Raw genomic sequence first — 26,405 nt, 5'->3', positions numbered from 1 at the left:
TTGCTAGAAGCTGTTTCCATTTCTAATGAGCAAACTGGCAATAAAGATCAAATACCTTGAACAAAAGCATATCTTTGTTTCTGGCAATCCCATGTCGCTGATAAATTTTTAAGAACTGGCCGGGCGCTCACGCCTGTAATCCTAGCACTTTGGGAGGCTGAGGTGGGCGAGTCACTCAAGGCCAAGCGTTTGAGACTAGCGTGGCCAACATGGTAAAACCCAGTCTCTACTAAAAATACAAAAATTAGTCAGGCATGGTGTGCACACCTGTAATCCGAACTACTTGGGAGGCTGGGGCCCAAGAATCACTTGAACCTGGGAGGCAGAGGTTGCAGTCAGCCAAGATCGTACTACTGCACTCTAGCCTGGGCGACAGAGCAAGACTCCATCCAAAGGAAAAAAAAAAAAAAACTATAAAAATTTGCTTACCAGGATGTTCACGGCAACAGTATTTTATTATAACTGTACCAAACTGCAAACAAGCTAAATGCTCAACCATGAGGAACAACTAAATAAATCCTTGACTCTTCATTTTCTCTCATACCTCCACATCTAATCCAGGTGGCTCTATCTTCAAAACACTGGATATCCAGAATCTGGCCACTGCTTAGCACCTCCAGCACTGCCACCCTACTCCAAGCCACTGTTATCTTTCATCTGGATTTCTGCCTCCTTGCTGACTCTTGCCACCTCACACAATAGCCAGAGTAATCCTTTAAAACCCAAGTCAGATTATGTCAATCCTCTGCACAAAAATACTCCAGTGTCTCCCCATTCCTCTTTCAAACAAAAGCCAGAAACCACAGGTCAGTGGTTACGAGGCAATTTATGATTCTGTCCCAACCTCATGGCACCCCACTATGCTCTCATCTTCTACAGCCCTCTGCACTCCAGCTGCAGTAAATCTACACTCATGCCTCAGGGCCTTTACAGTTACTGTTCCCTGTACCTGAAAATGTTTTTCCCCCAGAGATCCTCAAGGCTTGCTCCTTCACTTTCTGCTTGAATTGTCACCTTGTCAGTGAGGTCATCCTTAAAACCCTATTTAAAATAGCAACTATAGACAGGGCTCCATCTCAGAATCTCTATCAGCCTTTGCACTCCATTTTTTTCCATTACACTGAATGCCCTAACACACTATGTATTTTACTTGTTTGTTTACTATCTCTCCCAAATAGAATAATAAGGCCCCTAAAAGCAGGGATTTTTATCTTATTTCTTCACTGCTGTATCTCCAGAATAGTGTCCAGAAGAGCGGGTCCTCGTTAAATATTTGAGTGATTTTTGGGCCGGGCGCGGTGGCTCAAGCCTGTAATCCCAGCACTTTGGGAGGCCGAGACGGGCGGATCACGAGGTCAGGAGATCGAGACCATCCTGGCGAACACTGTGAAACCCCGTCTCTACTAAAAAATACAAAAACTAGCCGGGCGAGGTGGCGGGCGCCTGTAGTCCCAGCTACTCGGGAGGCTGAGGCAGGAGAATGGCGGTAAACCCGGGAGGCGGAGCTTGCAGTGAGCTGAGACCGGCCACTGCACTCCAGCCTGGGCGACAGAGCGAGACTCCGCCTCAAAAAAAAAAAAAAAAAAAAATATTTGAGTGATTTTTGGAATACTGGGTAATAATTTAAAATGCTGTTATAAAAAATTTTAATGGGATGTTAGAAACTGGTGGAAATGGAAAGAGCACATTATCAAAGAATATGTAACCCATGGATCAAGAAGAAATCATATGGGAAATTAAAATATATTTTTCACTGAATGTTAACAAGAACACTTCAAAATCAGTGGGATTCAGGTAAAGCAATTCTTAGAGGAAAATTTGTAGCTTTAAAACTTTGTATTAAAACATCAGAAAGGTTAAAATCAAAACAATATAAAAACGAATGTTCCTAATTTTGTGTCTAGAACAAACAGATATATAAAAGACATTAACACTTTTTTCTGGTTATTTCTGGCGGTAAGATTACAAGTGATTTGCGATTTTTATACATGCTTTTCTGTATTTTAATTTTTCTTTAGTGAACAGGTATTATTTTTATAATTAAAAAAAAAAGGTTTTAAAAAACTTCCTTTCACTGTGGTTGAATTCTAATTGCTGGCCTCTTCCTCTGCCTGTCTCTTAAAATACTTGCTTCTCTGGATTCCAGCCTTGTCCTTCGTCAATTTATATTCATTCCTTAGGAATCTTACCCACTTTCTGGATTCATTTATAACCTGCAAATTGATTTCTCAATTTTTTGTAATATCCTGAATTAGAGACTCATGTTTCCAACCACTTAAAGGATACTTTTATCCAGATGGAAATCCTATAGCCACTCAAATTTAACAGGCCTAAAAGGAACTCATTATCATTTCCTAAAACTTGTTCTTTTCATCTTTAATACTGGTTAAAGACATCACTATGTACCATGGTTCTCAATTCTATCAGTTCTACCTTAGAAATCTCAATCAAATCTAACTTTTCTTCTCCCTCACCAATGCCATGTTTTCAACATAGGCATCTTCTATCAGTTATATTCTAAAAGAATCCTAACTTATCCTCCTGCAATCACACTCTCCTCCTTAAGAACTGAATCCTGATCAGGGTTGCTGCATTCAGCCGGAAGTCTGCACCACTAGAGAAGGTCGCCAGCCATGTAAACTACAATTGTTAATTGTGCCCAATGGCCTAATCATGATACTCCCCCTGCTTTCAAACTTCATAAGATAAAACAAACCTATAGCACTACAAAATCCTTCAACTGGCTCCACTTTCTATTTTTCTAGCTTCAGGTTCTCATCATTCCTCTATGCACCCTACAATCCAGACATATTTAACTTTTCAGTATGCCCTATCAAAACCCACGCTTCTGTGGATTTCTCTTTAGTCTATAATGCCCTCTCTCCATAAAACTTCTAAATCCTTCAAACTACAGTTCAAATGTATTTTGAACTGTATTCAATGTATTCAAAAAATCCTCCTCTGGGAAGCATTTTTTGACTAGCCTAGACAAAGATATTTCACTAAGCATTTTGCTAACAGTTCTATTATATAATTTGTTGCACTGTATAATAATCACATATACCCATCTCTCAAATTCAGGGGAGTTGAGCAGTGCATAAAGAAGCCCCATATTTGAACCCTCAGTAACTACAATGCGCAGCCCCTTAAAAGGGGCTCGATTCATGTTTATTAATGCTATACTTACCATATGCATTAGGACAACTTTTTAAAAGTAAATAAAAAATGAGTTTCACAAAAAAGTTACATGTTCAACTGTCAATCCAAGTCTATAATCCATGTGGCAGACAGAACTGATGTGACTATTCTTGATTCCTACACTTCCTGGTGTTTAAACCTTTGTATAATTCCCTCCCCTTGCACGTGAACTGGACTTATGGCTTGCTTCTAATCAATAAAATACAGCAAAGGCAATGGGTTGTATGTGATTACATGTACATGATTATGTAAGAACACAGCACCAGTTCACCTTTGCTAGACTCTCTTCCTTTGCCGACTTTGAAGAAGCAAGCTGCTCTGAACCTAACAGACACAAATAAATAAATTCAGCCAATAACCCAAGGAAGTCTGGGGGCAGACCTTTCCCCAGTTGAGTCTCTAGATAACAACCCAGACCAGGGCAAAAACATTTTGACTGCAGTCTTACAGAGGACACAGCTAAGTTGTGCCCAGCCTCTTGACCCATAGAAATTGTGGGGTAGTAAATGTGTTGCTTAGAACCACTAAATTTGTAGTCATTTGTGAATAAGCAGCTTAGAAAACGAATAAAATCAGAACCTAAGGCATTTCTGAACCCTTTTTTCACAAAAAGGCCTACGTTTTGTCCAATTTCTAAACAAGTAAATGTCATGTACATGCAAAATTAAAACACAGACTAACATTTCAAATAAACAATAGCTTAAGAATATTTACATAAGGTAAAACTTAGGAAGTAATTTGCTATATAAAGCAGTTCCTACACTCTCTTTTAACATATTTGCCAATATACCCAATTTTACATAATACTTAGTAGAGGTAATAAGTGTAACAGGGCAATTCTCCTTACAAACCCAAACAATAATAAATAGTTTAAAAGTTGATATCTAATTAACGATATTTGGTCATCAGAAGAACTTACTTACTAGTCATCAGGCAAAGCAATCAAACTGGAGGACAGCAAGGGACTTGCTGGAGATGTGCCTGAGGGAGTAAGACACTATCTTACAACAGGGCTCTTACTCCCTCAGGCACTGCACCAGCCAGCAAAGCATCAAAATACCAGGTTCTTAGGTCATGGGGCTCTCAGATCAGGTGATGCCCTGTGCAACTCACCAATCCTCCCCACCTTGCAGTCAAGAATAGTTCCAAAAAATTCCCAAAGCAGAAACTTCCATGATACAGGCCACGCTTACACACAGCAAAGCATATAATACGAAGGCACGAAATTACAAGTGAGAAACAATAACCAGCAAAATTCTTGTTACTTCAGGAGTGGCAGGGGTTGTGGTTAGAAGGCTCATTTTTCTTAGAAAGGCAAACACTCATCTTCTGCCACTCCCCGTAAAAGCCTTCAATGGCACAAAATAGAGGAGGAAATAAATTAATTACAATATCCCAAATTCAAACATTTTGGCACTTGATATTGGTAAGAAGTGATAACTGAGACCAATTCAATAATGGTTAATTGATGAAGACAACCTAACACCATAAAACTTCACATCTGCCTTACAAATTAAGAGAAATCTTCCTAGAAATACAGGTCTTCTTCAACATATTCAGTTTTAAGAGATAACCCGCACTCCTTCAATATAAGAAAACATGTTTCACAAGTAACAAGGCACCCGAATGACAATCAGACTACTGAACTACTCAAGAGCAAGCCACACCCAAAAAGCTCAAGAAAATCAGGAGGCCAAAAGCAACCCCACACCACTGGTTGTCTGAGATTAAATCATTTTACATTTTCACTTCCGGACTCAAGGACACATTATAGAAGTCCACACAATTTCTCTGGAAATAATCTCCATTTATTGGTATATTTCTATAGCCCAATTCATCTACCCCATCCTTGCCGCATCAATAAAGGCTATTTTACCACTCATATTATGCTCTTATGCACAAAGCTACTTGACAGTGGGAAAAAAGTAGACATAAATTAAAGCCAGACAAACCCCTCTAAGATACTATCAAGATTTTTAAATATTAGGAAATACCCTTAAGACCTGTTTTAAAACAAAGGTGATGAACAATACTAGCAGTAGTCAAGAAAGTGTCTGTTCACTTTAACACTCCCCAGTCTGAAAAGAATAACAAAGACAAGATTTACTTCACCTAAAAACTCCCATATAATCATATTCTGATGTCCGGCAACTCAATTCTAGGAAATTTCTACAAACTGAAATATCTGGATTAGACATTTTTCTTCCAGTCTCTAGAGAATAAGAGCGTATATAGCCAAAATAGATGTCCAAAAGACAGCAAAACATAAAACCAACACAGAAAACTTCCTCGTTCAATGTGGCAATTCATTGTGAGGGAACTACTAACAATTCCACTTGCTAGACTCTTAAGTGTTAAAAATAAAAGGGGGGGGGACTGTTTTTCATTTTCTATAAATTACATGACAGCTCACAAGAGAATAATTTTGAATCTTATTGGTACCATATTTTCTTATTAGGAGACGTGAATAATATAAACAACAATTAAAACAACAGTTTTACAAAAAACAATATGAACTTTCCATTAATTCTGAAATAATCCTTTTATCAATTTTCAGATGGAGTTATTTGTATATAACCATTTATACAATTTGTAACTGAATAAACACAATAATGCTATAATAGATACTAAAAAATTAAGTAAATGTGAAGTATAGTCAAGTCTAATTTTTTAAATTATGATTCTTCATCTAGCTCCCTAGATCGCAAGATGAGGAGAAACATGCTTCTATTATTTTCCTAATAACCCGTCCACTAAAATATAGGTAAAAATCTCAGTAAAGCACACCACTAAGATGGGTTTTTACATAAGTGTATTCCATCTCCCTGTCTCAACACAAATTTCAGGATGTGGCACTTTCATCTGATCCTGTCATATAATAAGAACAGGTAATTTCTCTGATCCCTTTCCAGCAATTCTCAACTGAGGTTCCTCATCTGAATCACCAAACACAGGAAATTATTTCCGTGACTGTTTTCTCAACTGCTCCAAGAATGATACATAACTAAAACCGTCCTAAATGCACTGGAGCTAAAAGGTAGAATGCATTGCACACTACAGCACAATTCTCCCCACAAAGCCGGTTGAGAAAGGCTGCTGTAAGTTCCTCAGAAAGTGTCACTGTACTACTAGGTCCCAGTCACTCAACCCCAACAGCACTAAAAGAACTATAGTGAGTGCACAAACCTAGAACTTAGATAAGAAAAAAGATAAATGCTTTATCTCCAACTTCAAGCAACTAGGTATTTTGATTTACTCATTTACTAGGAAGCATAGAGTTCAACTGTTTGTCCCTTGCTCCGAATGGAATGCATTTACTTAACAAAATAAATCCACAGAAATATAATGTTTCTCAAAGGGAATTATCAACTCTTAGAAAATGAATTTTTAAAAATCAGCATATTAAATATTAACTATTAACTTGACAAGGCTTTTCCTATTCACCCTTCTTTAGCGAACTTATTCACCTTTTTATAACTGCTAAAGGCAAATTTTCACTTTAAAAATATAAATATTAAAAACCAGTTTGCCCTTCATTCTTGCACTAATCACCAATTCTCAGAAACCGCCTTTTATATTCTTCAATGTGGACTACAGCAACTTCAACTGGTAGGTTAGTTGTGATCAAATCACTTTAAGGACACCAGGAGAGTTCCTTTACTCAAAAGCAAATGACTTTTAAAAATGGCCCAATTTTAAGAGGAATGAATAGTTTTAAGAAGCAAAAATTACTTTAAAACAAGGTAGCTAATTAAAACTCAAGCGTCGTTCCATATTGAATGTGCAAAGCGTTACTAAAAGATGGGAAAAATTAAACATGACATTCTTATTTTTAATTTATGCTGGTGTGTATGCTGATAAGTACAGAACATTAGAACAGATAAATTACCACGTATTCCACTTTACTAAGTCTCCAAAGTTCCTAAGTTTACAAATACATGAGTAAAAGAGGCACAAAAATGTAGGGGATGCTGTTTTCGCTGCTAATCTGTGCTCAGCTGCGAATTCTTCTAATATCGGATGCATAATGCGATGAAATGGGAATGCTTATCTTCTATACTTCTACTTATTTTCATAAATCGGGGAGGGGATGTGGTCTTGATTCACTTACTATTAGCGTTTTGCAATAAAGTGGATCAGCATAAAACATAACTGAAGAATTCATTTTCCCAGGACAATGCACCCTTCCTCCTGTTTCTATAGTAAAGCCATCTTTTGCTATTTAAAATGTCCATTTTTCACAACTGACTTTTCCTTAACTCTAGTCAACACTGCTCTTCAAAAGAACTTAGCCAATTACTGTACCTTGTAGGCTGATTTGCAAAATTTTTACTTCCTTAGGAAACTTTTCCATTTTTTAAATGCTTTCCAAATTAAGCAAGACTCAAATTAAATGTGATCTTAAGTAGCGGTTTAGTGAGGTTTAAAAACAAACTTTTCATTAACGCATTCATACAATTAAAGTGACATAGTAAGTGGGACTGACACAGATTTAAGGATTACAGCTTTATATTAAAAGTCGGTCCAAAGATGGTAACTCAGCGTTCATTCGAGACCCTTTGACTTTTGGCCTTTAAAAACTGTTCCCCACTGAGTCCCCAGATAGAACTACATTTAGCAACGGGTCTCCTCCTGACTTCCTGGTACTAAAAGCCACAACCACAAGGGCTGTTTCGTCGGTTGGCTGTAAAACAACATTTGCTCCAGTCATCTCTCTGGAAAACAGACTTTCTCTACTGGGGAGCCGCTGAGATGAGGGTGCTCCCGATGTTTAAAAACAAAACCACGCGTCTACGCGGTAGCGGCACCGCAGGAGTTAAATGCCGGGGGTTTCTTCCCAGGATGGAGACCGCGCGGGCTGGGCCGGCGGCCTCCTGCGCCCCGGCCGAAGGAGAAAAGGAGAAGGGTAAAAATAGCCGGCGGCCACGACCCACGTGCAGCCGAGGGAGGACTGAGTGCGGGCGCGCGGAGAGGGGTCCCTACCTCCAAACATGTGCGGCGAGAGGTGAGCTGGTAAGGAGCCGATCACCAGGCGCGGCCCGCCGGGGCTCCCGCCCACCGGCCGGTCCCGGCCGCCGCCGCTGTCTTCAGGGCTGCTGTGCACCGAGTCCTGCGAGCCGTAAGGGCCGCTGCTGCTGTTCGGGATGCTGAAGGAGGACTGCGCCGCGCGGGCCCCCGACGCCACGCTCCCCACGGCCCCGCCGAGGGAGCGGCTGCGCGGGGCTGCTGGGGCCGCCGCGGCCGCCGCGGCGCCGCCCGAGGCGCTGGGCTGGTGAGCGCTGGGCACCTGAGTCGGGAACCTCCCGGCGGCGGCGGCCCGAGCGCCCCCGCCGCCGCCCGCGGTCCCATTGGCCCCTCCACTGCTACTGGAAGGTAGATCCGAGCCCGAGTAGGCGCGCGTGCGGCCGTTAGCGGCGGCCGGGCCGCTCTGTTTGGCGCCCATGTCCGCCCTGCCCCTGGCCGGGCCCGCGCGCTGCACCCCGAGAGCCGGGAGGGCGGGAGCGAGCGCAGGAGCTAGAGGGCAGGGCCAAGGCGCCGCGGCCGGCCCAGAGAGACCCCCGCACGTCCAGGGCCGCCGCCCGGCGCCCCGAGGGGCAGTCGGCGCCCTGCGCGCTCTTCTCGGGGCGGTGGGCGAGGCTGGCGGCCTGACGCGGGCGCAGGAGACGAAGAGACGCGGAGAGGAAGAGGTCCCGGCTGCTGGCACCCCTCGCTGGCTCCAGCAGGAACGGGCGGCTCAGGTGGCCGTGCGGCTGCTGCTGGTTTCGGTTCTGGTGCGCCACGACGGGCTGCTGCCGCTCGCTGCCGCCGCGCTCGAAGCCCCGGGCCTCGGCACCGCCTCCTCTCGGGCGGCCGCTGCTACCGCCGCCATCCTGCGGCTCCCACGGCGGCTGGCGGCTGAGTGGGAGGCGCCGGGCCAGACTCCGCCAGGGCCACCTTCCCTCCTCCCCCAGCCACCCAGCTGTTATTAACGGAGAAAGAGGAAAAACGGGTGGCGCGCGAGGGGAGGACGAAGAATGGGAGGGAGGGGTGGCGCGCGCTTCCCGGCAACCGTCGCCTCGCTCCCCCCGCGAAGGAGGGGCCGGGCTGGCGGGAGGATCTGGGCCGCGAAGGTGGGGGTGCCCGGGAGGAGAGGAGGTTCCCCGGCCCTCGCGCCGGAAGACCGCGGAGCGGCGCGGCGGCAGGGTGCGCCCAGCCCGTGTGTTTGGGTCGCGCGCGGTGACTCCGCCCCCGCCCCCTCGCGCCGCCGGGCCAATTGGCTCCCGCTGGCCTTGCCCCGCCTCCCCTGGCCGCGACCTGCCGGCTCTGCTCCGCCTCGCCAAGGTACTGCGGTGTGGTAGGTGCTGCCACCCGTGGACTCGGTGATGGACAGGTCTCTGGCCCCGCCCTGCCAGCCAGGGCGAGCCCGAGTCTTCCTCGCGGGGCCTAAGCCGATAGGAGGGACGGACACCGGGCGCCAACCAGAAGGCCGCCCCTCCTCCCGCACGTGGCCCGCCGACGCTGGAGGAGCCTGTGTCAGCTGCAGCTTTTCCTGGCAGGGGGCGTGAATGGCTGTGTCCTGTGCCCAGAGCCATTTGGTTTCGGTGGGTGTTGGTGTTACACACTGATTTAAAAAAAAAAATCTCAGAAGCCAGCTTGATCTGAATTAGACTCACTCATGAAACACCAACCTGGGAGGAAGCGCAGAGTTGGAAGAACTTGGGATAATCCAACGTGACCCTCTGTGGTAGGGCAAAAACCGTCGTGCCAGGAACGCTGCACCTGACTCACAAAACCTAGGATCTAGGCCCAACACCAAACTAAATTATGTGTAGTTAGCAAATTATTTTACTTTTTTGGACTTCAGGTTTGTTTTTGTTTTTGTTTTTGAGACCGAGTCTCGCTCAGTCACCCAGGCTGGAGTGCAGTGGTGCGATCTCGGCTCACTGCAATCTCCTCCTCCCGGGTTCGAGCGATTCTCCTGCCTCCTCCTCCAGAATAGCTGGGATTACAGGCACGTGCCACCACACCTGGCTAATTTTGTATTTTTAGTAGAGACAGGGTTTCACCATGTTGGCCAGACTGGTCTCGAACTCCTGTCCTCAAGTGATCCACCTGCCTCGGTCTCCCAAAGTGCTGGGATTACAGGCGTGAGCTACCGCACCTGGCCGACTTTTTGTGTTAAATCCTAGGGCACCTGCATCTTTAAGATCCTGTAACTTCTCTAAAATGGAATGTAATAAAATTCTCTTCAGTGCATTCCTCGGTGTTGGTGTGGTCTCTTCAGGGCAGAGCGGGGTCTGGATACCCAGGGAACAGCCTGCTCTGAGACTCCTATTTTGAAAATGTCTAGTCTCTACTTGAAAATAATAGCAAGTGGTGTTTTATGAAACTACAGAAATAAATACTTTGTCATTTTTTCACTATTTGCAATAAGTCGTTTATGTAATGATTTTCATCACTCTTAGGGTGTGGGAATCAAGTTTTTAAACAAATGGAGAAGAATATATGTATACATATAAAGACATGCATCGTGTATCTATGTACACAAACACACATATTTAATGGAAAAACAAAGGTACTCAGTGCTTTATACGCAATATCATGTTAAGATATGGTCATTATTTTGGTTAAGTGCCCTCTGCAGATGTTTCCTGCCACCTCCTTCCCCATCCCAGCATCACAGACTGGCTTCAGTGTTCCCACTCAGTGCTGTACAATAACTCCTTCATAGCCCTGATCATGTTATTGTTATTACACATCTTGCTTGTCACTAAATAATTGGCTCCATGACAAACTTCATGTCTGTACCTCCAGTGTTTAACATAGTGTCTGGTCTTGCAATGGTACAAAAAATGTTTGGTGAATGAATGAATGAGTGAGTGAGTGAATACATATATCTTCACCAGTTGTACTAAAACGATTATTTCTTGAATGTCACTCATTAACTTACGTTCTTATTCTCCTTGACATTTCCCTTGTGGTGGATGCCCCTTCCACCTCCTCTCTGGTGGGCCTTTTTGTTTCCCCACAAGGATTCTGGAGATAAAATGCTGGCCTTCTATGTTCTTTCCTTGGCCCTCTTTCCTCTCTCCTCACCCTTCTCACCTCTCTCCAGTCACCAGCATGAAGCTTTCGATGTATGTTATTGTCAATCAAACAGTTCTGCCTTCAGTGAAAATGTGTCGCTTCTTTCTTTATTTATTTATTTTGAGATGGAGTCTCGCTCTGTCGCCAGGCTGGAGTGCAGTGGTGGGATCTGGGCTCACTGCAACCTCCGCCTCCCAGGTTCAAGCGATTCTCCTGCCTCAGCCTCTGGAGTAGCTGGGATACAGGCACGTGCCATCATGCCCAGCTCATTTTTTTGTATTTTTAGTAGAGACAGGGCTTCACCATGTTGGCCAGGATGGTCTTGAACTCCAGAACTTGTGATCTACCCACCTCAGCTTCCCAAAGTGCTGGGATTACAGGCGTGAGCCACCACGCCCAGCCGTCACTTCTTTATTATACCTACCAGTTCTTCAAAAATTAAAAGTGCTGCTTCATCCAAATGAGTACACACAGGTATACACATATGTAGAACTGCAACGGGTTTTTGAGATAATACCCATGCTACCTGAAATGCACTCTGCTTTCTATTTGACTTCACTTTTGTAAAATGCTGGTCACCGCTTATTGGATTGATTTTATAACCCCCTAAGGGGTTGTAATCTGCACTTGGATAAACAGTAGTCTAAATCAGTGCTTTGCAAACTTTAGCACACACAAGGATTACAGGAAAACCTTGTTAAAATAGGCTGTTGAGCCCCACCCTCAATGATTCTCATTCCATAGCTCAGGGTTGGGCTTGGAGAATGTGCATCCTAACAAACTGCGCAGTGATGTTGCTGCCATCAGACTTCAGACTCTTGTTTGGAGAAGCACTGGTCTAAATGGCGCTTTCCTCTACAATCAGAACTGTTGTTTTAATGCCTTCATGACCTTATTAAGAGACGAGAGCCCAGCTCTTTAAAATGTTTCAAATTTGAAGGTTTCAAAATACACTATATTCCTCCTGATGACGTTCAATGATATGTTGACCAAAGGCTTTGGGGGTGCAAAATTAGATATTGTTAAAGCACTTCACACTGACAAAATTATTGGCCACAAACCCACACTAGAACAGGTAAGCTACTTCTGGGCTTTCAATAAAAATGCCTGACCAATCAGTTTGTTGTTGTCTAGTTTGAAGTTTAGTTGGGGCGAGCCTCTTCCCTTTGTATTCCCTTACTCTCCTTTGCGTTCCTCTTTCCTCTCTTGGTTTCTCTTTTAAAACTCTCCTGGATCAGACCTTTGATGTGTGGGCCAGCAAATTTGCACAGTGACACCCATTAGTCCTCTCAGTCAGGGACCACAGCCTCTGTACAGGGCTGTCCTGCAGCCAGCACTAGCCCTACACATTTTGCTAAGGTTTTGCCATCCCACTTTTCCCCTTGTTATAGGATTTAAGAGATGGTTATGGCTTTGGTTTTTTGTTTTTTGTTTTTTTTTTTCAAGTAAGTGTTCATACACTACCTCATCTCTACCAAAATAGGACTATATGTATAATTACCTATTTTTAAATAGGCCTATTTTCCTATTTTACTTTTTAAAGAAACAAATGGACCATCTAAACATTAAAATGAATCTTAATACATCCTACATATGTGTTAATACATCCTACATACACTGTCCAAGATCTTAGTGGTGATTAGAAACTTACATCTTAAATTCAAAAGCTTAGTTTGTAGTATTTAGGAATCACATTGTTGGGTAATTGTTCAGAAAACATCAAAAGTTTATGTAATGTCTTTAACAAAATTTTGTCATCCCTCCCCTGTACGTGCATTGGTTTTTTAATGAGAAGCAAAAGACAAGAGCCAATCATGACAGGATTAAAAGTACATGCCATGAAGTGGTTGAGCTCAAGCTGGGGTTAGGCCCTGGCTTTGTCTAACACTGGCTGTGGGATTTAGGGCAAGCCACTTAACCTGGCTAAACCTGTTTCTTCTGTAAAACACGGATGATCATATAGTAATACCAGTCTCACTGAGTGGTTATGATTCTCAAAAGATTCAGTCTCTATTTGAGAGTACTTTGAAATGTGTTAATAGAGAAACAAATTTTAATCTCAATGTTATTATTCCTAGCAGATTGTAATAATTTCCATATTATCTCCAGTAGGTTGTGACATTTTACAGTTCAATATATACTAACACTCACTGGAATTGATTTTATCATTTTGTGAAATTTTTATACATTATTGATGCATAAGGATGTATTGGTAATAATTAGCAGTAGTTTACTAATAAGTATTTACATTACTGCTATAATGATGATAGCATATGTCATGATGACAAATCTATGTCTTTCCACCATGGGATGGATGGATGTAGGGGGGTGGGTGTGTATACATACTCATAGATAACTAGATAGATGAAATTTGAAAGAAAATTATCATTAAGATGTCAGAGACTACCTATTTGAAATCTCCAATATTTAAACCCTTAAACATTTTTTTTCTTTTGATTCCACAGGGCAGTTAACACTTTGGCTAAAGAGTCTTTGGGTCCTAAATAGGCTTAAATGTGTCACAAAAGCATTTCATGTTGATTAATCGATGACCGAAGCCCTATGGCTATGTTTAACATAGATTCCGGAGTCATTTTGCTTTCTAAAAACAGCTTGAGATACAATGTCAGCACCTGCTAATAAAAATAACTTAATTTTTGCTTACCAAAATGGTATGTAGTATTATTAAGAGCTTAAATATTTATATCGTGTTCTATTCTCAATTAATTCACTTGGGCTTTCAAACTTTTTTTTTATCTTTAAGAGCCCTTATTTAAAACCTCTTAATACCAACCAACCACAACCCATGATGCTTTTACTCCATTATAAAGGAAACTCTCAGATTCCATACATAGTGTTTTGAAAGGAATCCAAGATCTTTACTGGGGACATACTGTTAAAAAGACATAAAATTTAGTGGGAAAATGTATCATGGGGTCGGTACCGAGGGGATTTTCCCAGCCTACAGAAGTGAAGACTAGCTTGGAGAAAAAATAGCTCTCTGCTACATAATGCATGTGGTCCCTCCTCCAATGCAGATGCACCCTCCAAACTGCCTCCTGTCACTTCCTTAAATCATGAATACTGTATGTGAATGATTGTTGCACATGTATGATTAAAATGTATTATGAGACATTTTCTCTTAACACTTCCTCCCTCAAAGGTAGCCAAAAGCCCCCATAAAGGCAAGCCCTACATTTTAGGACTAGATTGTTTAAGCCTCCCAAGTACAGGAACTCTATTTCTGCTTTATTTTTAACTCCCCACAGTGCCTGCTTCTAGAGAGCCTGAAGAAAATCTATATGCAAGAGACTTTGAGTAACAGCTATGGCTTGCTAAGGGCAGGCAGCAGTGATTAATGCATGTCCGGAATTACTACTGACTTAACAGACTGTCTTCACCACCTTAAGTTTGTGTGTGAAGTTGGCTGTCCTTCCCACTGTTCAGCCAGGGCAAGTTTGTGCCTTAGGGGGCCAATTCCCTTTGAGTTGCTATTGAATGATCTATGCCCCCAAGTTAGGCCAGGTTGGAAACGGTAAGGTCATAGTTGCGGGACTGCCTTTCCTCTACCATGAGAAGATAGAGCAACAAGAGCTCCTGGTCAATTTACCCCACCCTCTGTTTCCCAGAAGCTAGCTGGGCTCTGGCTGAACTCTAGGGATACAAGTCTAAACGGGGTAGGTTTTGGAACATAGCCCTGAGCTTGGTCATTCCTAGTGCAGGGAAACATCAGAATACCTTAGGACCCACACTGGAGATATTTTCATTCTTTAAATAAAGTGGCTGAGCATCTGGGCATGTAAAGTTAAATCAAACACCATATAGCTTCAAAAACCTTATAGCTTCTAGTCAAGGGACTTAGATAGAAATGAAGAGATGATCAGAGTACCATGCGGTAAAGGCATACTGGAGCTGACTGAAGGGATGGGGACTGATGAAGGACAAAGATGTAGTTCGAGAAGGGACGCTGGGCTGAGTCTTGAGAGACTTCTGGCTTCAGCACCCATAGGCATTCCAGGCTGAGGGAGCATGAAGCAAGAGAGAGCTATGAGTAGCTGAAGAACTTCAAGCAGTTAATTATAGCTGGAATGAAGAGTAACAGGTGAGAGGGTGAGAGAATAGGCTGGAAAGCCGCATGTAACCGGCCTGGTGTACTGAGCTAAGAAGTTGAAATTCATCCAGAAAGGGAGCTGAATTCAGCTTTACATAGGCAGGACAAAACCAGCCTTGTAGTTATGGCAAGGCATGGGGTTAGGTTCTCTTGGCTTTAGGCCTCCAGCTGTATGTTGAATTTGCACAGGGGTATGCACTAGGTTACCCTAGTCTGGTCCCTCAGTGCACTGGATTTCACTTTGTTCAGTGCTTCTTGGTGTGGGAATCATGTCTCCAGCTCTCTCTGTATGTGTTCACCCTGTGCCTGCTCAGTGCTGTTCTGGGAATGGACACCCTGAGCATAGGGGTCAACAAAGGAGTGGAGTTAGTGCTCAGTTCAGTTGGAAGGTGACCAAATACGAATGCTGGGTGTGGCAAATTAATTTTCATTGTTATCACTCCATAAGCGAAGGAAATGTAGCCCTTGTTATTTTCCAACATAGTCTCCAATAGAAACAGTTGTTTGTGACACTGAATTAGTCTGTTAAAAAATTCACCACCTGAAAAATTGCATCATGTATTACTTTAAAAGTAATGACTGTAGTAGGCAGAAAAGTGCCGACTCCGCCCACCCAGAAATGTCCATGTCCTCATCTCTCGAACCTCTGAATATGTTACCTCACGGAGCAAGAGAGACATTGCAGTTGTCAATAAACTCAGGATCTTGAGATAGGGAGCTAGTCCTGGGTGGTCTGTGTGGTCCCAGGGTGCTTACAAGGTTCCTTAAAAGTAAAAGAGGGAGGCAGGGTCAGAGTGGTTCAAAGAAACCCTCAAGGTTATTGTTGGTTTTGAAGCCTGAAGAGGGCCACCAGCCAAGGGATGCAGGTGGCCTCTAGAAGCTGGAAAAGACAAGGAGAGGGATTCTCCCCAAGACTCCAAGAAGAACACAGCCCTCCTGACACCTCGATTTTAGGTGAGTCCACTTGAGTCCCATTTCAGATGTCTGACCTCTAGAACAGTAAGATAAATTTGTGTTGTTTTAAGTCACTGAATTTATGGTAATTTGTTACATCAGCAATGGGAAAATTAATACAAAGACTATTCTTCAAGGTTTCAGAAGGCAGCTGATTACAAACTACTTCAGAAAAAAACCTGATAAATATGGCCACTAAATCCCTATATGGCTAATTACATATACTTTTCTCTTTTTTTTTTTCTTTTCTTTCTTTTTTTTTTTTTTTTTGAGACAGAGTCTTGCTCTGTCACCTAGGCTGGAGTTCAGTGGCCCGATCTTGGCTCACTGCAACCTTCGCCTCCCAGGTTTACGAAATTCTCCTGCCTCAGCCTCCCAAGTAGCTGGGATTACAGGTGTGCGCCACCATGCCCAGCTAATTTTTGTGTTTTTAATACAGACAGGGTTTTGCCATGTGGGCCAGACTGGTCTCAAACTCCTGACCTCTGGTGATCCACCCGCCTCAGCCTCCTGTAGTGCTGGGTTTACAGACCTGAGTCACCACATCTGGCCCTAATATACTTCTTCTTGACTTCCTGTCCCTACTCCTGAGCCCTGGTAGTGTAAGGAGCCACACTTTCTTGAAGCTAGGCCTGCAGGTATCTGGCCATGCTGCTGTTAAAAGACCCTACATGGAACTTTCCATTGCTGGCCTTGGAACATCCTTGTAAGCAGGCTTCCAAATGTAAGCATTGAGATTAGAAGGGCACAGCATTAAAAAGAACAACCTTTGGTTCAAAGTTTCTGTTTGTGTTTTCTAGAACTCTTAAAAGTCAATATATGTAGGTGGACAAAATATTTGGTGAAATTACAGTTCTGAAAATAGCCTTATGTTTGCCAGAACTTGAGGAAGGCCCCCAAGTGATGTCTAGTCCACCTCCTGCAAAGGCAAGAAGGTGGAGGTTGGGAAAGTCCACACTGACATCTAGTGATACAAAACTGCACTGCCAAAGGCTCCAACCACAGCTATTTGCAGCACTGGGCTCTTCAATTCTGATGCACCTACTCTACTGCCCCCCAAGAGGACTGAGGACTCAGTGCACACCAACCAATTTGGCCCTGGTGGGGGCCAAAGCAGTTCAGGCTTCTTTATTTTCACTTACAAACTTAGTTTGGCCATCTAAGAGTTTTGCCTTTTAGTTTTTGAAATGATCATTTCAGCATATTTTAAAGCTATAGAATTTACTTCTGAAAGCTTCTTTGTGCTTCCAGTGGCCAGACCCTTTAATGCCAAATACATTTTTTTATTTTCTATGTGTTCTCAGAACAAATGCTTGGGCCGAAATGTCCTGAACAAGGAATGATCTGCAGCAGGGGATGGACCCAGTACAGCAGGTACTTGTCCTTTTTTTGCCCTGAGAACATTGTCTGCATTGCATTTTCAGCAACTCAGAAGTCTAAGGTACAGAAGAAATGACAAAGAATGCTTCTTCTGTCTTTCCATTTTTCTTCTGTACACCAATGAAAATAAGTCAGCAGAGATACAATTTCTAGTTCCTTCCTTAATGGCGGCACAATTAGAAGCAAGACTGCATTTTTAAGGTTGTTTCAGTAACCCAGGTACAAAAAATGAGGGGGCTGCACAACAATGTGAATGTACTTAATACCACTAAACCATTTAAAATTGGTTAAAATGGTAAATTTTGTGTTACGTCTATTTTACCTCAATTTAAAAAGTAGTGAAGGCTGGACAGCATCAGTAACAGTAGGAATGGAAGAAGCTTCTGCAGGACTGATCAAATGATTGGATGCAGATACATTTTCACATCATTCTCATAGGCAAAATGTACACATGAACAAATACTAAACTCTTTAGAATACTAATGCCAAAAAACTTCTACAACCTCCACATCGAAACAAACAGACCGAAACATTAGGAAATAATGAGATTTTACAAGGAATGTGTTTTTCATACACTTTGGACATTTTCTTTTATAACATGTAAATATCAAAACCTTCAAGCAAATCATACAGATGAGAAAACAAAATGTGCTGCACTAAAAACACACAGATTTAGCAAAGAAAGGACAAAAACAAAAAACCTCGTAAGGCAGTTTTGACTCTCAGAAATATATGAGACAGATAAAAACACAGAGAATTCAGTTGCTTCTGTGAAGCAAGCAAAAAAGGGAAAGATAAATAACTTTTAGGAAGGCACTCCAGGCCTGATCTGTACAAACAGCAAATTCAAAGGGTTTGAAAATAATGAGTTTTTACTTTTTAGAGTTTGTAATCAATTGAAATAGTAATTCATTGACATTCCGAAGAAGCATTAGAAATGACCTAGAATTTCTTTGGTAAAACGTAGCATTTCAATACGTTTAGAGGTACACGTGTCTGGTTTCTCCGGTACAGTTTTTAACAGATGGCATACTAACAATAAATCTTGCTCTGTTTCTTGACATCCCCCCCCGACAACTACTAATGATGGGGTGAAAAAGTGAAAAATACTGTCTAGACCAATATTAATAAAGAGAATGACAGCTACAATTAGGTTTTCATTTTAATACAGCAGGATTTTTATACTGAATTAAATGTTCATATATATTTATTTTATAATAACTCATGAATTTCAGTAGTAAAAAAAATTTCTTCTGGAGCTCACAAACAGGATGAACAATTAAAAATAAATAAATAAGTCCCACCATGCAGAAAATTTACTTAGCTTGACACATATGAACTTGAGAGGTACGAGAGTTTTGGAAAGTGAGGCCAGCTTCTCTAGGACTTTGGGAAACTCAGTCATCACGCAGAGGAAAGAATGAAGCAAGTGCCTGTTACCTTCAGTGCTCTATACTAGAATGATAGCCATCTATGGCCAAATTTGAAATGGTGATGGCTTGAGAAACTAAATGATAAGAACTGTCTTGTTTTTTAGATTTAATGTAATCTAACTAATGGCTTGTGTATAATTTTCCAGATGACTTAATGGATATTTTTATGATTTAAAATAATTGTCTTCCATGTCAGTCAAGACATAAAGAATACAAATTTCCACACTGGAAGAATGAATAGCCTCAGGAAGAAGTTTATATCTGTTGGAGCAGTAATTCCAGGCACTGGTCTACAGACCACCACCGGTCTATAATAAAGTGTTCATAGTGAAATAAGAAAAATTAGGACAGTACAGTAGCTTTGTTATCTATAAAAAGTTAAATATATTTCATGCACAAGACTATCTTTAGTCTAAGATTAGATTCTTCCTACCTTTATGATAGTTGTAGATGGCCATAGATTTGGGGAGTATTTGGTTTTTTGTTTCTTCCTTTTTAAATGTAGATTTCCTTTTTTGGGACAAAGAAATATTGGCACCCTGATATTGATTCCTAAACTGTTTTCGAATTTTTACTGACCCGTGAAATCTAAAATGTTGGAAACTGTTGCTCAAGAGATCAGCAGTTCTCACCTTTGTTTTCCCTGCCTGCCCCAACATACTGGAGAGATAGATATACCCCCATCAGCTCGAACCTCGATAAGGCTTGTTATCAGCAGAAACTTAGGCTCTTGAAGAGGAACGGTGCACATCAGAATGGCTGGAAGTCCTATATATACTAGACAAAGGCCCCAGGTGGTTCTAATAGGGCCCAAACCCTAGCTAAACTGACAATTTTCATTCAGTAATACTGATATATCCAGTGGGCCTAGAAATTACCCAGATGCCTCATTTATTAATTTGCCATCTTGCCCTCTCTACAGGACTGTATCTTCACTTCCCAGAAAAATGAGTAGGATTTCTCCAGAAGGCAAGTCCCTCTGAAGTATCCACCAACTAGTGCCATACAGGTTTTCTTCGTCTCTAACACCAGTCCTTTACACTGGAACTTGGACACGCTTTTCTTTACTCTCTCAGGCCATGCCATGTAGTTATTCTGGGTCATCGTTTCCTCAATGAAACATTGAAGGGATAAGGTCCAGGTCTTTCAAACTGCCCACTGTGACCCGTTAGTGTAGCGGAAAATGAATCCAGCTAAACATGACCAGTATTTTTTTCTTTCTAATGAAAGAGAATAGTATTGAAATACTAGAAAATATTAAAGTAGGCTGGATGCAGTGACTCATGCTTGTAATTCCAGTGTTTTGGGAGGCTGAGGTGGGAGAATGGCTCAAGGCCAAAAGTTGGAGACCAACCTGGCCAACATAGTAAGGCCTCGTCTATACAAAATAAATAAATAAAAATATCAAAGTGCATGGAATTTAGTGAAGCTAAACATTGTTTTATGAAACTTTATATATATTCTGAGCTGAGACATAGAATATTTCTCCTAATGTAGGTTATAGTTTTTTAAAAAGTTGGCTGGGTGTGGTGGCTCATATCTGTAATCCCAGCACTTTGGGAGGCCGAGGCAGGCAGATCACCTGAGGTCAGGAGTTTGGGGCCAGCCTGGCCAACATAGTGAAATCCCATCTCTACTAAAAATACAAAAATTAGCTGATCATGGTGGTACACACCTGTAACCTCAGCTACTTGGGAGGCTGAGACAGGAGAATTGCTTGAACCCAGGATACAGGTTGCAGTGAGCCGAGATGGTACCACCGCACTCCAGGTGGGCGACAGAGTGAGACTCTGTCTCAAAAAAAAAAAGAAAAAAAAAAAAAAGGTTTGAAAACTGTTAGATTCATTAGACAATCTCTATAATCTATGACAGCTTAAAATTCTATGAATTTCATTTTGGTAGTGAGCATAGAACTCTCCCTTCTCCCACCCTGCTCAACATAGCACTCAACAAATCCAAGAGCTCCTCTTTGTCCTTGAGCCTGAGGTCTCATCTGGTATCTCCAGGCAATCTGACTTGGCATCAGGCCTTCCTCTGGGCGCCCCTGGCCTTTGGGATGGTGGTGACCTACTACTTATGACACTATATTGTAATCGTCTATCTCCCCAGCAAATTGTGCCAGGGTGCACTTGAATGAGTGAAGGAAGGAGGCAAACAACAGTGTATTTGCTTAAGGGAGTGGTTCACAACCTGACTTCGTATCAGAATGCCCTGGGAAGCTTTTAAAAAGCCCAATACCCAAACCGTACCTGAACAATTAAAGCAGAAGCACTGTCAGTGGTGTCCAGGCATCAGATTGGTTTGTTTTGGCAGGTGACAGGGAGAAGGAGTCTCACTCTGTCCCCCAGACTGGGGTGCAGTGGTACAATCTCAACGCGCTGCAACCTCTGCCTCCCGGGTTCAAGCGATTCTCCTGCCTCAGCCTCCCGAGTAGCTGGGACTTCAGGTGTGTGCCACTATGCCCAGCTAATTTTTGTATTTTTAGTAGAGACAAGGTTTTGCCATGTTGCCCAGACTGGTCTGAAGCTCCTGGTCTGAAGTGATCCCCTGGCCTTGGCCTCCTAAAGTGCTAGGATTACAGGCATGAACTAGCGTGCCCAGTCAGCATCAGATTCTTTAAAGCTCCCCAAGGGGAGTCCAATATGCAGATGAGATTGAAAATGACTGATTTAGACCAGGTCCTTGGGATCTTGTGGAAATGCAGATACTGCCTCCCTAGGCCCGGAGTAGGGGCACAAGATTCTTTCTAATGTGCTTCCAGGCGATGTTGATGCTGACAGTCTGCTGGCCACATCTTGAGAAAGGAGGGAAGAGCCATCTGATGGATTCTCTGGCAACATAAAAAGAGCTGAGATAGCAAAGTCAGACAGACCTGGAGGAGAGTGAGGGTAGTGACCAGGCATAAGATTACTGGAGTAAATTGCCTGGCACCCTTTCTTCCTAGTGATGTGACCTTGGGCTAGTTATTTAACATTGCCTCCATCTGATGATGGAGATATAACATAATATAATATATAGGGTGGGTGTGAGAACTGAAAAGCACACCACAGACACCCTGGTACGCACATGTTAGTTATTAGCATTATTATTACGTATCCCAATTCCACCACTTACTAGCTTTGTGCTGTTGGTAAGTGTATTAGTCCATTCTCACACTGCTGTAAAGAACTACCTGAGACTCAGTAATTTATAAAAAGGAGGGTTAATTGACTCACAGCTCTGCGGGCTGTACAGGAGGCATGGCCGGGAAGGCCTCAGGAAACTTATAATCATGGCAGAAGGTGAAGTGGAAGCCAGCATGTGCTACGTCGTAGGAGCAGGAGGAAGAGAGAGCAAAGGGGGAGGTGCTACACACTTTCAAACTACCAAATCTTGTGAGAACTCACTCGCTATCACGAGAAAAGCAAAGGGGAAATCCACCCCCATGATCCAATCACCTCCCACCAGGTCTCTCCCCCAACATTGGGGATCACAATTCAACATGAGATTTGGGTGGAAACACAGAGCCAAACTATATCAACAAGTTACTTAACCTCTCTGAACTCCAGTCTCCTCCACTGTAAAATGGGGAATCATAATATCCATCAATCTCCTTACAAAATTGGAAAGATAAACTACATGTAAAATTCTTAGCACAATATTTGATCCATGTGCATGCTCAGTAAGTGGTTATTTCTCAAATTAGTTTCATTTGTATTGGGATAAATCATTGTTCCCTCCGATAGGTACATTTTCTATCTAACCATCTGCCAGTTCTCAGAATCTTCTCCTGCCCCCACACCACAGAGGCTGCAGATTGTAGGGATAGATGACAGAGGCTGACAGGCTCATCTCACTCTCTATTTCAATACATTCTACTTCAACAGCAGGGCTTGTTTTTATTACCTTATTGAGTTCACATGGGTAGCTTTTGGCAGCAGCAATTATTCTCCTTATTACTCTACAGATGAAGAAATAGACTTGGCTCTGACATGTTGGATTTTCTCAAGCAAGTCCCATATGGAAAATAAAACCTTTTAATTCTAATCAGAGACAACCGGGGGGAAACAAAAAACCTCCTGGCTTCATGCTTCTTGAAAGCCTCTCCTTCAGAATATTTTGAGGACCTGCAATGTGCCAGGTGTTGTACCAGATTCAAAGTAGAATATGTGACAGAGAGTTGAACAAATTGCTACAGGATCACTGGGGAGCAGGGGACGGAGGGGAGGCTCTTGACAGATGGGAATGGGGCAGACAGGATATGCTGTTTCACATATGAGGTGCTATCTTGGCTGGGCGGTGAAGGTTAAGGAGGAGTTGAGAAGTGGCAAATGCGGGAACGGTGTTTAGGAAGAGAGAACAGCATGGACAATGACAGTGAGCTGGGAAACAGCCTGGCGTGTTTGGGGAATGGCAGTTAAACAGGATGGAAGAAAGATGGCAATAGAAAGTTAGCTTGGGGACAGATTGTACGCCCGGTTAAAGAGTTTGGATTTTAACCTGTTGCTCTGTGATAGGATGATCACATAATTCATCATCCAAATGGGCCACTTTTGAGAGTTAATGGGCATGCTACCCAGATAGAATAACTGAACAGTCAGCAGAAAACAGCACTGTTCTAGGCCAACAGAGGCATACAATCACCCTAGCTTTGGGAAACCTCTAAGGACTAACACTCATCAAATTTGTTTATTGTAGCGGGAATTCTGGCAGCAATGTCGATTGGAAAAAAGAGGAAGCTCCTGCAGTCAAGGAGACAGCTAGGAAGGCAGTGGGAATGAAGAGGAGAGAGATAGAGGAATGGTTTTGTAAGAAATAGACTGAACGTGGAGACAGAGAGAGAGGGAGAATAGCTAATGATGACTCCGCACTTCCAGCCTGGGTGCCATGTGGCTGGGAAGACAAGAGAAACAGGTTTTAAGGAGACAGTTTGTATAATTTGAGGCATGTTGAACTGGAGATATTTGCTAACTATCTATGTCAGCATCCAGTAGGCAATTGGAACAGGAGGCGTAGAGCTCACAGGTGTGGATTGAACATGTAGATTAGGTCGTTAGGTGGAAGTTGCTCAAATTACTGAGGGATAGATGGTACAGATGGAGACAATATGAAACCTAGGATGGACTTAAAGGAAATGGCAAGGAGCTGCTGGAGGAAGAGGAGCCAAGGAAGGAAGAGGTGGAGTCAGAGTTGTAGGAGGAAAAATAGAGAGAGGTATCCGAGAGGGTGAAAGAAAGGGAAAGTTTTGGGGATGAAGGTCAGTCATTCGACGCTGTCAAAAGTAGCAAACAGGTAGGGAATGATGAAGATTGGCATCATTCTTGAGCACAGCATCCATCAGTGTTGATCTTTTTTGAGTGGTGGAGATGGAAGCCAAGCCACTGCATGTTGCAGACTGCATGGGAATGAGTACTAGATGGCAATTACAGGCCTCTCTTTCCAGAGGTTAATAGCGACAGGCAGGAGAGGGAGTTACAGCAATTTGATGGGGAGGCAAAGTTTCCCTGCTTGATTTTCCTCATGCTGTTTACTGCTAGGTCTTGTGTGAACATGTGGTTGGAAAATTAGAGAAAAGGCAGCTGAATCCACCCTGGGTCCCCTGGGTTCTGCTTTCATAGTCTTGAGAGCTGAACTTCAAGTACTTTTCACAGTCATGAGAGTTGAATCCAAGTGATGGTGGCTTTAAGCAATTACATTAAGAGTGTGTTTTCCAGCCCCAAATCTTGATGTCTTGGTTTGTATTCAGACATAACTTGGCAACGGCCCAGTTAGGACATTTCAGTGTATAGTGCTTTTTACACATTACTGTTGTAGGCTGCTATAGCTTAGAATTTTATGATCACAGCTATTATACATTGTGAAAAGATTGATTAAAAGAATTTTACATAATGAATACTTAGGATTCTGTGTGTAAGACCAAAGATGACTAAATCAGTACCCTCGGAGCCTGCAGAAAACATGGCTTTCCAAAAATAAACGCAGTGTGTGGCTCTTTGGGATTCTCTAGTCCTTCACTAACCTTGGCCTAAATGCAGGTCACCAATCTGATCCTTATGGCAGGTCATCTCCAGCAACAGGGACTTGTGGTCCCTAACGTGATGTAAACTCAGAGATAAAACAGGTAATATAAGCTCAGAGAAAGGAGACTCCCTTAAAGAATGAAGAGAGACTGGATGTGGTGGCTCACACCTGTAACCTCAGCATTTTGGAAGGCCAGGATGGGAGGATCACTTGAGCCCAGAGTTCGAGACCAGTCTGGCAATGCAGTGAGACCCTGTCTCTACAAAATGTAAAAAATAAAATTTAGTCAGGCATGGTGGTAAGCACCTGTAGTCCTACCTACTCAGGAGGCTGAGGTGGGAGGATCACTTGAGCTGTGGAGATCAAGGCTGCAGTGAGCCGAGACCATGCCACTGCACTCCAGCTTGGGCAACAGAATGAGACCCTGTCTCAAAAGAAAAAAAAGATGAACAAGAATGAAGACAGAGGGTGAACCACAAGAAGATGCATCTATCAAGGGCTGCAGTTCTTGCCTTCACCTCCTGATTTATGGAGAGATGAGTGAAAATAGTTTGTTGGCACTAAGAAGTTTTTCTACTGGTAGGCCATATTAATTAAATTGACAACAATCCTCCCTACTGGTAGACCACATTAGTTAAATTGACAAAAATTCTCCCTTCTTGGTGTAAGATATCTAGTTACATATCATAATTATCTTTTGAAATTTATTGTTCCTCTTCAGTCTTCAGAATATCTCTGCCACTGTTTTCCATACTGGCTATGCATGTGACAACTTTCATTTCCCAGCACTGACACTGCCACCATCCATCAATCTCAGGTCACTCCTGCAGTCAGGGAGGACTTAGGCACCTGGTTCAGTCTCCTTCTCCCATCAAGTAGTATCCTGGTCCTGGAGGATTTCAGCCTCCATGTGGACACCCTCCCATCAGTCTGGCCTGAACATCCATTGCCTGCCCCTTCCCGCAGCAGTGACCTTCGCTTGCACTCCATTTCAGGTGTCCATTCCCCTGGCCTTACCCTGGGCCCTGTCATCACTTGAAATGACTCCACCTCTGACAGTAACTCCAGCACTGCTTTTTCACACAACTCACTCTCTTTCTCCATTAACACTTCATTAGGATATTGTTGGCAAAAATGTAAGTATCTCCAAAACTTCTCTCCTCCAGGAAAGCAGTGAGAAAATCAGCAAAAATAGTGAGAATCAACTTTTTCAGAACTCTGTAAATTAACCCAAGGCTTGCAGCAATCCAGGGAGTGTTTTT

At 42.8% G+C, this 26,405-nt stretch overlaps 1 protein-coding gene and 1 long non-coding RNA gene across 3 annotated transcripts in view; one reads left to right on the top strand and one right to left on the bottom strand.

Moving 5' to 3' along the window:
* ZNRF2 (zinc and ring finger 2) overlaps nucleotides 1-9,691 on the bottom strand; it is a 90,953-nt gene extending 81,262 nt beyond the window's left edge. Inside the window, exon 1 of the mRNA XM_033194750.1 lies at nucleotides 8,182-9,691. Within this exon, the coding sequence (XP_033050641.1) occupies nucleotides 8,182-8,641 (460 nt within the window). The 5' untranslated portion in view covers nucleotides 8,642-9,691. The remainder of the gene's footprint in view (nucleotides 1-8,181) is intronic.
* Nucleotides 9,692-11,571: 1,880 nt separating this feature from the next.
* LOC117072804 overlaps nucleotides 11,572-26,405 on the top strand; it is a 40,672-nt gene continuing 25,838 nt past the window's right edge. Inside the window, exons 1-3 of one of the 2 annotated variants that reach the window (XR_004432950.1) lie at nucleotides 11,572-16,330; nucleotides 17,635-17,704; nucleotides 20,066-20,127. This is a non-coding gene — a long non-coding RNA (uncharacterized LOC117072804). The remainder of the gene's footprint in view (nucleotides 16,331-17,634; nucleotides 17,705-20,065; nucleotides 20,128-26,405) is intronic. The other variant, XR_004432951.1, reaches the window with a different exon arrangement.

The sequence above is a fragment of the Trachypithecus francoisi genome, unplaced genomic scaffold (assembly GCF_009764315.1).
Source record: "Trachypithecus francoisi isolate TF-2019V2 unplaced genomic scaffold, Tfra_2.0 Lachesis_group4, whole genome shotgun sequence".
Taxonomy (NCBI): domain Eukaryota; kingdom Metazoa; phylum Chordata; class Mammalia; order Primates; family Cercopithecidae; genus Trachypithecus; species Trachypithecus francoisi.
The sequence above is the reverse complement of the archived record's forward strand: the minus strand, read 5'-3'. Positions and strand labels throughout refer to the sequence as shown.